This window comes from Melitaea cinxia, chromosome 2 (genome assembly GCF_905220565.1).
Source record: "Melitaea cinxia chromosome 2, ilMelCinx1.1, whole genome shotgun sequence".
NCBI classification, from domain to species: Eukaryota; Metazoa; Arthropoda; class Insecta; order Lepidoptera; family Nymphalidae; genus Melitaea; species Melitaea cinxia.
In genome coordinates this window covers 2,353,890-2,367,350 of record NC_059395.1, presented here as the reverse complement: position 1 = coordinate 2,367,350, position 13,461 = coordinate 2,353,890, and the positions used below count along the sequence as shown (strand labels likewise).

The following is a 13,461-nucleotide window of genomic DNA, read 5'->3' as shown; positions in this document are numbered from 1 at the left end:
TCTTTGGCTTGTTGCGACGCTTGTTTCGTTAATTTTTTTTATTCTGTATAGACTTTGATAAAATGCGCCTTGTATCGGTGGTAATTGAAGTGGAATCTTTTTTGTTTCTGTTGTTCGAGATTTAAAATTTTGATAAGCGGATTTGAGATTATTTGCGATTGTTGCGAAAGATTTTTTTGCTTAACGACAACGAAATAGGTCGTTATTTTTTTAAGAAAATTGTAAAACTGGTGATATTAAATTTAAACGCAAATCCATCACGAACTATGTCTTATATAGCTCTATACTATAGAAAGAAATTAAATTTAAAAATTCTTTAAGCTCGACATAACAGCGTCTGAAATTATTCAACAATCAAATTATATTAAAAAAAAACTGTATCAGTTCAATTGACGAACTTTTGTTATAACGCCGACAAATACAAAAATATTCCTAATATGAATATGAATCTAATTCAAAAGCATACTTACAATAAAAATAAAACAAATATACAAAAAGCACGAAACAAACAATCACAAATCAACAAATGCACAATCAAAAAAAAAATACAATTTTAGATCCTCCAACAATAGATCTAAATTGAGCAATGAACAAATGAACCTTATAAACGACGCAAATTGTAGGTATACATTTAAGTTACAAAACAAAGGATTACAATTCCCTCATTACACAATGGATTCATTAGAGTGACTACAGTTCTCTTATAAAGCTCGAATAATATTCAAATAGCATGTTTCTGGGCACTCGTTGAACAAAACGTAATGGTACGCAATTATTTCTAACAACGCGACGGATAATTAAATATTATTAATCTAAACGGGTTACTTCATCAACTTTCACGCTCTTTACGGTTTCACGTACAATCTGTGTAATTGTTTCGTTTAGTTTTTTTTCCAAATATTTTCACACTTTTCGTACTTATGAATTCGTTCGTTTTCCTATTACAATCTGTACATATTTATTATTTGTTCACTTTCATGTGAAGATTTAAATCTGGGAACTCAAAGATACGGCCCGCGGACCGTATCCGGCTCCAAATCATACGGCCATCATCTTCATCATCATCATCATCCTATCAATACGGTCCGCGATCGCTATGTGTCACAGAAAGAAAAACCAAGACTTCACTCGATTCCTCTACGGACGTTTTAAAATGCGTACACTATATATATTTTTTTATTTGAATCTAGCCCGCCTACAGATTCTAAATTTGATATATGGCCCTGTACAAAATTGAGTTTGACACCCTTGATTTAAACAATATATTTTTACAGTGATTTTTCTAACAATTGCATTTACATAAAGCTACGTGCAAATGGCATTTCAACCTCACAGGAACGTATCGAGTCTGTTTCTAACAATAAGTATTGCTATCATACCCTATAATTACTAAAATCAAACAAACCATTTCAATCACGTGGAAAGCTTTACAAATACATTGTAGAACATTACGTCTCTCTAATTTAGCAAATGAAAGAGACACTAGAAACAAAATCGTAAATAAAACAGCGCTGAGAGATTAAACGTTTAATTAACCAAAATGCAGCACTTTTTATCGTCGTCACAATCGGTCGCTTCGTTAAACGTAAATTTTTCAGGACATTTGTATTTTTTCGAAAAACATTCGCCTCCTCTGTAACGGCATCTCGTTTCGGAAATCGGTACTGGAAATAAATTATCATTTATCATTTCATTTTAATGTTTTAATTCATATTTTATTTACTCGGAAGTCGATTAATGAACTGACTTCAATTACGGATGGATATTTCTTATTTGCAAACATGAATTGCTGCTTTTAATTGTTTGAGGTATATAAATGAGTATTTAAAAACAATTTTCATTATAATATATAGGCGACCAATTAATTTGAATGAAGTTAGTTTAAACAATATGTTTTTATTCGAGGTATATTTACAAAGATCAATTTCTCTAGTCGCTAATTTAGTCTTAGATAAGTACATCACTTCAACCTATCTGCGAACTTTTACACAAAACACAAAAGTAACTGCGGAGTTTCTTGGCGATTCTTCTCCGCAGAATTTACATTCCAAATCGGTGGTAGCTTTAGTTTTACAAAAATAATAATGTATTTTTAAAGTTTTAATTTGTTAAATGACGATTCGAAAGAGCTCATGAGGCTTTTATAAAGGTGGTTTTCATTTCGATTTTGATATCGCAGTCCACTGCTGGACTTATGTCCAGCCTCTACAAACTTGCGCCAAAAATGGTGTGAACTCATGTGTGTTGCCCATAGTCACCACGCTGGGCAGGCAGGTGACCTTTGAAGGGCTAGCTTTGTCGCACCGAAGACACTGCTGCCTGTCTTGTGTATTTCAAAGCCAGCAGTCGGATGGTTATCTCGCCATCGGTCAGCTTTTTAAGTGCCAAGGTGATAGTGGAACTGTGTTATCTTTTAGTCGCCTCTTGCGACACCCACGGGAAGAGAGGGGGTGGCTATATTCTTTACTGCCGTAACCATACCGCTTACTTCCTTTAGATAAGTACATGACTTACTAATAAAGTGTCTGTTCCTAATAAGATATTGTTCTGATCCTGAATTTTTTCTCTTAATATCAAACTCTACTTGATACATACATCAAACTTCAAGACAAGATTTTTTCGTCAGAAATATCTGTTTCTGGTGTTGGTTTATTTTTAACCGACTTCTAAAAAAGGAGGAGGTTCTCAATTCGACTGTATTTTTTTTTTCGGTTAAAGGTTCAATTAAAAAGGACAAAAATATTTAATAACTCTCTGTCAAACAGTATACTATATTAAGCTCCAACTGAATTTTAATATTTTTTTTTTCCAGATTTGTAAGGAGGTCGTTATTTATAACGATTTATTCTTTAGAATCCTGTGTCAAATGTTCATAAAATGTAAGTACAATTTTTTTTTTAAATTTAAAATATAGTAACAAATTTGTTTGCCACATTTATTTATGTTATATGTCAGGTAGTTGAAAGGTGTGTGCTATTAGGGGAATAACTTTCAATAAATATAATTTTTAGAAGGCCCATGTGATTATGATTACTAAATTGCTTGATATTTTGATTATTTGCTGTGTCTGGCTATATATGAAGTAAAGTCCTTTGCTTAACAGGAGGATATTTATAAAGTGCGACACGTTAGTGCTATAGATACTACGAAATAATTTACGTGTCTCCAAAATGACATCCAACCTATTGAGTATCTAGAATATTCACCGAGCTATTCAAAATTTGATCCGATTTTCAACGTTAGAGAATATGCAAAATTGAACCAATCTGAACGACCCGAAATATACCATGCAGTGTCCATCTCCCGGTCAATTAAAAGAATCTATAGAGGGGTTAAATGAATATGTGTTTATAGCAAAAGAATATTTGATATACGAAATCGAATAATATTTCTTAAATTTTAAGGCAAACTTATTGGTGCAGTTGACAATGATCCAACTTTCTGTCAAGTCCGTGGCTTCGATTCTCATCCAAAATTTGGGTGTATCAAGGTACATAGTTAAGTGAATGTAACTATTTACGGAAAACCGGGACCTATTTACATATATAATAAGTATAGATATAAAATTTTTGTACTTACACGAATGACAGCATACAAAGTTACTTCTGTGCGTCGGACAGAGACCTTGTATTTTTGACAGTTTGTCTGCCGGACAGTCGCCCGAATGGACACATATTCCACCAAAACTCAGACATGGTATATCGGACTGGGGACGTCCACCAACTATGTTAAAAAAACAAAAACTTTATATAAAAATATATCAATTACTTAAAATTACCAAACTGTGGACAGGTAAACATCGTCGATACAAGAGTATCGACTTGTAGGTGATAAAAATCAATTTGTTTTTATGTAAATATCACGAGTTTGATTTTTCCTTATGATTCTCTTCAACGTGTTCAGGAAGCGAATAGGTCTGGCAAGGATTTGCATAGACACGTTGTCGTATGTTACTTTGGTAGAAAAGTCCACAGAGTTTTGGATTTCGTACCAACAAGAGGCCTGGCCTAATTCTGTTCAATTTTTTTTACAGAGTAGTGTATGTTGGTTAGATTTTGTTATATCTATATTAATAAAAATGAATGTTGCTAAGCGCATAATTCGAGAATGGTTCGACCAATTTGGCTAATTTTTTTTTTTTTTGTATGTTTCTTAAGGCCCATAGAAGGTTTTAATACTAAAAAAAAATTTAAAAATATAAAAAAACTTTTGACTGAACGAAGTCTGTCCGAGCAGCTAGCACTGAATATAAGCACAAATTGTTCAGTAGTTTGGGTAAGTTTTAATTAGCATACATCTTTGTTACGAGATATTAAGAGGTAGGGCAGAGAATAAAGTTATTCCTAAAAATTTTGAGTAAACGTACGGCTCACGTGATGGACAGCGGTTACCGTGGCTAATTGATGCCTGTTACAACTGAAATACCGCAAGGGTATTGTAGACCCTACCCCTAACCCCCCCCCAGGAGCTCTGGCCACCTTACTAAAAGGAACACAACACTGCTTGTAAGCAGTACTATTTAGCTGTGATCTTCTCAAACGTCAAAAGATTTTGAACAGGATATTTTCCGCTGTGCCCTACCTCAAAATTAAACTCAAAGTAATTTCACGTTCAATTAAATTTTGTACGAATACCATTTTGTATAAATAAATAAATATCTTATAACATACACACACGGTCATCTGTTCCTATGGTAAGCAACTTGTGTTACAGGTAACAGCCGACTGTTAGAATTATTTTTTTTAAATACATATACAAATATTAAATATATATAAATATATAAATACACTTACATCCAGACCCAACGGCCAAGCGCCGCGTTGGCGCAACGGTTACAGCTATAGATTGTACCTGTTGCGCTGGCGGTTGCGGGTTCGATCCCCGCACATGACAAATATTTGTATTGGCCATACAGGTGTTTGCCGTGGTGTGGGTGTCTGTGCAGTCCTTGGGGATCTCCCCACCGTGCCTCGGACAGCACGTTAAGCCGTCGGTCCCGGTTGTTATCATGTACAACCTAATAGCGGTCGTTACTCATAGTAGGGAACATATCCAGGGCAGCGTGGTGGATTAAGCTCTGATCCCTCTCCTACATGGGGAAAGAGGCCTATGCCCAGTAGTGGGATATTACAGGCTGAAGCGTAACAGACCCAACGGAACAGAAAGCAGGGCCACTGCAAATTGCGCCAACCGGCTAGTCTAGTATATTTTATATTTAAAAAAAATAACTCACGTTCATATGTTGGTGTAACATCAACCACAAGAACGAGCGCACATACAAATAATTTCAACATAACGTTACAGTTATTCGTTCCAGTCTCAATATATCTGTGATAAGCTATCGATTGTGTTACCACATTTATACATGTCGCCCGCATCGTTTGAATGCTAATACCGTTTTAGTAATAACATTATCGTATCCGTTTTTTCTTTATTGTGCTATAATTATTGCCACAATTAACTTGTATGGTATCATCATCATAACACCTTATTACTAACCAAATTCCAAAAATGGAAGCGGTTATTAATTCAATTGTTTTTTTTTTTTAATTTATGTCACCTCGGAATTTTCGACTGGGTAGACATAATTCGGTGATTTTATTTTTAATCGAACGGTGGTGCGTATGCTTTTTGTGTTTTATCTAATATTGCGTATTCGTCTTGTCTTGTCGTTTCATTTAAATTTGATAGAGATCTGATGACGACTTTTTTGAGTAATCTTTGATAGAGCGTATTTACTTGACTATCATTAATTAGTCTTATTACTTTATACTACTTATCGATGTTATTGAAGTATTTTTATTTTTTTATTTTGCGAACAAACAATAATTTTAGATAAAAAGGGTGTATCATTACAGCCTATACAGTCCACTGCTGGACATAGGCCTCTACAAGTTTACGCCAAAAATAACGTGAACTCATGTGTTTTGCCCATAGTCACCACGCTGGGCAGGCGGGTTGGTGACCGCAGTACTGGCTTTGTCGCACCAAAGACGCTGCTGCCCGTCTTCGGCCTGTGTATTTCAAAGCCAGCAGTTGGATGGTTATCCCGCCATCGGTCGGCTTCTTAAGTTCCAAGATGGTTGTGGAACCTTGTTATCCCTTAGTCGCCTCTTACGACACCCACGGGAAGAGAGGGGGTGGCTAAATTCTTTAGTGCCGTAGCCACACAGCACTAATATATATGATGATGGGGAATCTTTAAATAAAATTTAACGTCAATACTTTTGAGACACAGCTAACGAAGATCGTCGAAGCGAATGACTTCACCTTGAATCTTATTAAGAACTTAATTTATTTCGATGTTATCCACACAATTACTCGGATGCAAAAGGGTTTTCATTAGATGGAAAAGGATGTTTTTTTTTTTGCAAAATTTTATGAGGATATCCGACGATCCACTACGGAAGACTTCGCTCTTATAAAGAGATTAAAAGATAAGAAATTACTTTCTTTCATGTAATGAAATTGATGAAAATTTTTGTGTGTACACAGACTTAGATGGGTGATTTTAAGTAACTAAAAACGAGCACAAAAACGTTTATGAAATTAACGTTATTAAGAGCACTTTAACGTCAAAGATATTAACGTTATTAAGATAATTTTATTGATATTATTTGCATTCAAATACTAATTATACATATCTTATTGACCTATAAAATATACATAAAATACATAAAGATATCGTGTGAGTTACGAGAAAGGAAAAATATAATCAATGAGCACATTGTGTTTTGTATAAGCTTCTTGAGCACATTGCACTAAGACAAAAACTGTCTTTATGCCCCTATTAGGCAAAGGTTTTTTTTTCTGTACAGATTAGATGACTGTGTGGCTACGGTACTAAAGAATATAGCCAGCCCCTCTCTTCTCGTGGGTGTCGTAAGAGCCGACTAAGGGATAACACAGTTCCAGTAACACTTTGGAACTTAAAAAGCCGACCGGTGGCGGGATAACCATCCAACTCCTAGCTTTGAAATACACGGTGCGACAAAGCTAGCCCTGCGGTCACCAACTCGCCTGCCCAGCGTGGTGACTATGGGCAAAACACATAAGTTCACGTTATTTTTGGCGTAAACTTCTGGAGGCCTATGTCCAGCAGTGGACTGTATAGGCTGTAATGATGATGATGACATATTAGATGAAGACGTATTAGCATCGTTGCCATGGCAACTGGTTGATAAAAGCAGTTGCGGTTTAAAAATTTTATTTCTCAAAAATCAATTTCAATTATAATCGTCGAACAAATGTTCAATTAATTACGCATTATTGGAAACAACTCAAAAAGTACTCATCAGATCTAATGTAATGTAATGTAATGTTGTGGGCTCGGTTTTCCGCATTTACACACAAAGGTTGTCCGTTATGCGTGAAAAGAGGGCTTGCTAATTCAGCCAGCCCAGCTCCTTCCAGGAGCTCAGAAGCCTCCTGGGGCGTTCACAGGTCTCTCAAAGCGTCCTTATTTACTTAAGGATGGTAGCCCGGTGTGCGGCCACTCTCTCGCATTCCAGGATTACGTGGGCGGCTGTTTCTTCGGCAGCCAGACATCCCCCGCAAAGAGGACTGTCTGTTGCATTCATGATGAATAGTTGGTGATTAATTGCTATTTGGCCGGTAATCATGCCAACAACTATTCTGATGTCCAGGCAGTTAAGACCGAACAGTCGGCACGATAGGTGCGGTGATACTTCCGTGAGTATCATTTTGAACTGTCTACAGCCGGTTTGTTTTGCCCTCTTCAGATCTTAATAAAATTATTATTATATGGGACCACACGAAAACATTAGATTTTGATTAAAAAAAGATTGAAATGAAACGTCACGAAAGGACTGTCCTCCCGTTACCACGGTTGCTGTAAAGTGTCCGAAACGTCGGGCATCTAAAAAAGTTAATAAACCGCGATTAAATCCGAAAAAAGTTGTTTCATTTCAATGAGTGAAATTCGCGTAAACATTAGAAAACAATATATAAAAAAAGATTGATCTGAATCGGTACTACCTAAGAAAATAACTGAGAATTAACTGAGGTAGGACGGGTAGGTATAGCAGGAAATATACTGCTTAAAATCTAGAGTAGCCCGACTGGGGTAGTACCTCAACCTCGAAGATCACAGCATACTGCTTTCAAGAAGCATTGTGTTCCTGTGGCGGATAAGGTAACCAAAGCCCCTCGAGGGGTTGGGTCAGCAGCCATACGTTTGTTTGCCGATTAAGTTGTAAAAAACCTGGATTATATTGTAATCATAAGCGTTCAAGCAACAACAGAAAAGAAAGATGTTGGGTAGATCATAAAAATAATTAGCAAAAGTTTGACTAGATCATCACGGATAAGATTGCGCACCGAGCGAAGTACGAGAGTGTAGTCACGGTTGCGCTAACTGGATCACCAGTCGCAGTTGAGTGTTTGATTCTTGCACGCGACAAAAATTTGCAAAGGTCTATGTCTGTCTCGATCTACGTGCTTGTGTTTGTGTATATCCGGATTTCATTCACACACTGATGGGGGATATTGGTTCTAAGGCTTTTTTTTTATTTAACTCTGATATTCAATGTAAAAGATTAGACGTAAAATTAATATTTGAACATTTTTACTGTGCTTCCTAGGGATAAGCAGTGTTCTAATTACCGTTGTATTTTTTTTTTTGTAATTAATTTAACCCTCGTTCTAAGAAAATGTCAGTTATTTATAAACACTAATTAATTAAAATAAAACAGAGTTATGACCCGAGTAATTTTTCAGGATTAAATTGTTTCGTTTGAAAAATATTAAATAATAAAGCTTAGGCTTATGTTGCATTTAAAACCGAAAGCGATTAAGAAAAACAAGTTGCTTTAGACCACACGACTGAAGTAAAACTTCTTTATTTGTCCGTACAGCAATATACGAAACGTAACTTTCTCTCTTTCTATCTTCACTAACTTATATCTCCCTCTCAACTTCCGTTCGCCTCGCCCGATCACACTTTTCGTAACGCTCTCGTCACGCATTAACCAGCTTCCTCCCCAAATCAAGCATGCGTAAAGAAGTTTTACTTAAAAAAAAATCACCTTATCTACAAATATATTTTTCTAAGACCGTTGAATTTATTTTCGTACTTTTGTTGTTTTGATTAAAAAAATTAATAATCTAACATCGAGTCCAACGATTTCTTGCGTTCATCGCTGTAACAAATCTTATTTTGCGAACATGAGAAAATTAAAAAAAAAAAGAAGTTATTTACGACGGTATTTTAATTTGCTTAAGGTGAAATTTGACGTTGACTTATTCGGTGCATTTGCTATGAATGAATGATAGATAGATCGTAAGAAGCATACCATGTTTAAAATTAATTGAAGCGATTTGCAAATGTTTTTCTTCAATCTATACAAATAAATTAAATTGGAGTATCTGTTCGTAATAACCGCTTTTTCCTAAATTCATATTATGTATATATACGGTACATATACCAAAATTACATTTTTTATAATTTTAGGTCTGCTTGTCTATCTAAAGCAGGTGCACAAGTGAACGAAAAACTAATAACGATAACATTATGAAGAGGGATAATAAGTGAAGCTTGAAGATGTGATTGAAGAATTATTAATTTACCTCATGTTACAATTTCGGTTCACTTGTAATATATTTCATACAACAATAATCTTTACCTTAAAGTATTAGAGGTTGGAATTCAATAAATCGAATGTATTTGTTTGTAATTATCTATACAAATAAATAAAATTAAAATGTCTGTTTGTAATATTAAAATAACCACTTTTTACTAAATTCATGTGGATGTAACACGGTACATATACCAAAATAAAATTTCTTACAATTTTTGTCTGTCTTTCTGTCTGTTTGTTCCGGCTAATCTCTGAAACGGCTGTGCCGATTTTGACGGGATTTCCACTGGCAGATAGCTGATGTAATAAGAAGTAACTTGGGCTATTATTAATTTTATATTTTTTATTTATAACTGCGAACTGAACAATAACTATTTTGTTAAATTCCACGGGGATGAAGTCGCGGGCACAGCTAGTATATATAATTAAAATGTAACGGATCGCTGTCTGTACATAGAAGATATATGAGAAAAATATTATTGGGACCTTTATCAACGCAAATAGCACTCAAAACAATGATTGTTCCAATTTTTGTCTGTTTGTCGCGGCCCTTCTCATATTTGCAGAAAAGGGCTGATGCCCAGCAGCGGGATGTTACAGGCTGAAACGTCCAGATTCTGCTGAAACGAACGAACGAAACGGAAAGGAATTCAACAGTTTCGAAGACAAATATAAATTCATGTAATATTATAATATAATATATGAGATCTACATACTCCAAACCACTATCACCAAACCAATATCATTTCTGATGTATAACAGTCCAAAGACAAAAAGTAAAAAAAAAACGCGTTTATCAATCGTAAATCTAATATATAAAATTCTCAACTCAAACTCCTCCGAAACGGCTTGACCGATTCTCATGAAATTTTGTATGCATATTGGGGAGGTCTGAGAATCGAACAACATCTATTTTTCATACCTCTGAGTTATAAGGGGGGGGGTTGGGAAGGTTAATAAAATATATGGCAAAATAACGTTTGCGGGGTCAGCTAGTAATATTATATATTTTGCATTTAAAAAATCCTTCTCGTACATGGAGAATGATGTCTATGCCCAGCAGTGGGATATTACGGGCTGAATTGTGACAGTATCATGAAACATATTTTATTAAAATTGTATGCATGGTATACGTAAACCTGTAACTACGCTATGCTTGTTACGTTACTACAATGTCATTTTATCTTATATGTACATACATAACTTATGACACACCGCTTTGTCATAATAACGTCACTCGTGTTTACGTTAGCATCAGAATAACAAAAGTATCTACTAATAAAAAAGATAGTTACCTCATTGTCGCGATATTATTTTATAGTATCCTTAATAATATCAAAGAAATTATCTCAGGAAATATGAGAGAGGTTAATTTTTGACAACACGTTTTTAACACTTAAATAATAAATAACGCTTCAGCCTGTAATATCCCACTACTAGCACAGGCTTTCCCCATGTAGGAGAAGGATCAGAGCTTAACCACGCTGCTCCGATGCGGGTTGGCGGATATATTCCCTACTATGAGTAACGATCGCTATCGGGTGTACATGATAACAGCCGGGACCGACGGCTTAACGTGCTCTCCGAGGCACGGTGGGGAGACCCACGAGGACTGCACAATAATATAATAAATTACGGTTCACACTCAATGGTGTTCTGTAGGATGTTCTTCTGTTTCGAGGATGCAGAAAGACAAACGATATACTATCACAACAAGTCCGCGTGTCGTCTCAAATATTTATATTTATTCACTAGCTGTACCCGCGACTTCGTCCGCGTGGAATTTAAAAAAAATTATTCTATATTTTGTAGTTAGTAAATAAATTAATCTCTAAAATAAAAGTAGCCTAAGTTATTCCTTATTACATCAGATATCTACTAGTGACATTCCCGTCTAAATCGGTCCAGCCATTTCAGAGATTAGCCGGAACAAACAGAAAGACAGACAGACAGAAAAAAGTTGTAAAAAATGTTATTTTGGTATACGTACTTTGTATACATCCATATACATTTAGTAAAAACGGTTATTTTAATATTACACACAGACACTCAAATTTTATTTATTTGTATAGATGGAATTTTCTATGAGGTTTTGATACTTTTAAAGCGTGTCGCTCAGATCTTCATTATAGCCTACACAACACTTAACAACTTTATAATTACTAGTGGTCGCCTAGTGTTCAGAATTCGACCATAATTTAATCACAGACTTTAACAATAGACGAAAGAGTATATATGTGTTGCCGCGCAAGGCAGTTTAGTATTAGTTTAAATTACTGTTTACATACTGTAGTATCTGTTATAGTGTTGTATCTGTAACTATTATCTATGTCAAAAACTATGGTTTACTCTATAAATTTATTGTCGATTGTATACTCTATAAGTCTATACCCATTTTGGCCTCCTTCTTGCAACTTGTCACCTTGTAACGTAAAGATTCAAAATTAAATTGTACTTTAAAATTCTATTGAGTTTTAATTTTATTAAGGCTCCATTATGTATCAAATACAGTATATGTTTGTCAAATACATGGTAGTGTGTGTAATGTTTTTTTTATTCATTTAATGTATATTTTATGCATAATTTAAAGAAATGGCTTTTTGCACTTTTTCTCTATATAAACTATAAGTGTGCAAAATTTTAAACTCCTCCGTGCGCGCAATTTTCGTAAAAAAGGGTACAAAGTTTTTGCTCCACGTATTAACATATAAATACTATCACTATAATACAACATTGATTATAAATATCACGCTAGCCTACACAGTCATCAAATTCAAAGTTACTCGAACAAATCCAAACTCGACTGCGAGACAGAGCATTTTGCCTTGAATTTGTGAAACCTTTATTATTTCAAGACTGTATCGGAAACAATATATTCCAGCTACTGAGATCAAGTAAGTCTCGATTGTATGTCGAAACTTCAATAATTTATTAGAATATATTCAGCGCTGCACTCGTACTATTCCGTGATATTTTACAAAATAACATTATGAGCGCTCGTTCGCTTACATTGATTGGTATTTGTTTCTTTCATTTTGCTTCTTTAAAATAATATAAAATTTGTAGGGGTGGCGATCAGAAAAGATTTACCAATGTCGATCAAAGCATTTTCCAAAAAACGTACATTGTAGATTTTTAATAAGTTAGTAAGTGTGCTGTGTGGCTACGGCACTAAAGAATTTAGCCATCCCCTATCTTCCCGTGGGTGTCGTAAGAGGCGACTAAGAGATAACAAGGTTCCACAACCATCTTGGAACTTAAGAAGCCGACCGATGGCGGGATAACCATCCAACTGCTGGCTTTGAAATACACAGACCGACGAAGGGCAGCAGCGTCTTCGGTGCGACAAAGCCAGTACTACGGTCACCAACCCGCCTGCCCAGCGTGGTGACTATGGGCAAAACACATGAGTTCACGTTATTTTTGACGTAAACTTGTGGAGGCCTATGTCCAGCAGTGGACTGTATAGGCTGTAATGATGATGAATGATGAATAAGTTAGTAAGAAACTACAAAAACGTACAAACAAGAACAGAGTACAAAATATGTTATGTTAACTTGTATTAGATATGTGTGTAATTTTACAAAAAATGAACAAAATTCTGCTTTAATTAGACAATAGCTACTTACAGGAAATGTGTAATTATATGACAAAAGACTTTGTCCAATTTTACAAAAATGTGCCATAATTTAACCAGAATGTTACACTTAGGCTATGATCAAATCAAACAAAATAATGTAAGGTATGTACATATTATGCTTTTATTTCGTTTATAAGAGTGATTGTCTTCTTGCACTAGACAGTGTACCATTATTACCTTTGTCTTGCGAATTTACATTAAAAAAAAACATGAAAGATCGTA

General features: G+C 35.0%; 1 protein-coding gene across 1 annotated transcript; it reads right to left on the bottom strand.

Moving 5' to 3' along the window:
* Positions 1–1,512: 1,512 nt before the first annotated feature.
* LOC123659660 (U-scoloptoxin(19)-Tl1a-like) lies at positions 1,513–5,355 on the bottom strand. The gene is made up of 3 exons (XM_045594861.1): positions 5,234–5,355; positions 3,580–3,723; positions 1,513–1,664 (listed from the first exon to the last, which is right to left on the bottom strand). The coding sequence occupies exons 1-3, from the start codon at positions 5,292–5,294 to the stop codon at positions 1,528–1,530; spliced, it is 342 nt and encodes a 113-aa protein (XP_045450817.1). The 5' UTR covers positions 5,295–5,355; the 3' UTR covers positions 1,513–1,527.
* Between the last annotated feature and the right edge of the window lie 8,106 nt (positions 5,356–13,461).

Bases quoted from the DNA above. Each gene is read 5' to 3' on its own strand.
- LOC123659660 (XM_045594861.1), bottom strand. From the start codon at position 5,294: ATGTTGAAATTATTTGTATGTGCGCTCGTTCTTGTGGTTGATGTTACA. The intron at 3,724-5,233 runs GTGAGTTATTTT...TTTTTAACATAG, and splicing joins TGTTACACCAACATATGAAC to TTGGTGGACGTCCCCAGTCC. The intron at 1,665-3,579 runs GTAAGTACAAAA...ATTTATTTCCAG, and splicing joins CTTTGTATGCTGTCATTCGT to TACCGATTTCCGAAACGAGA.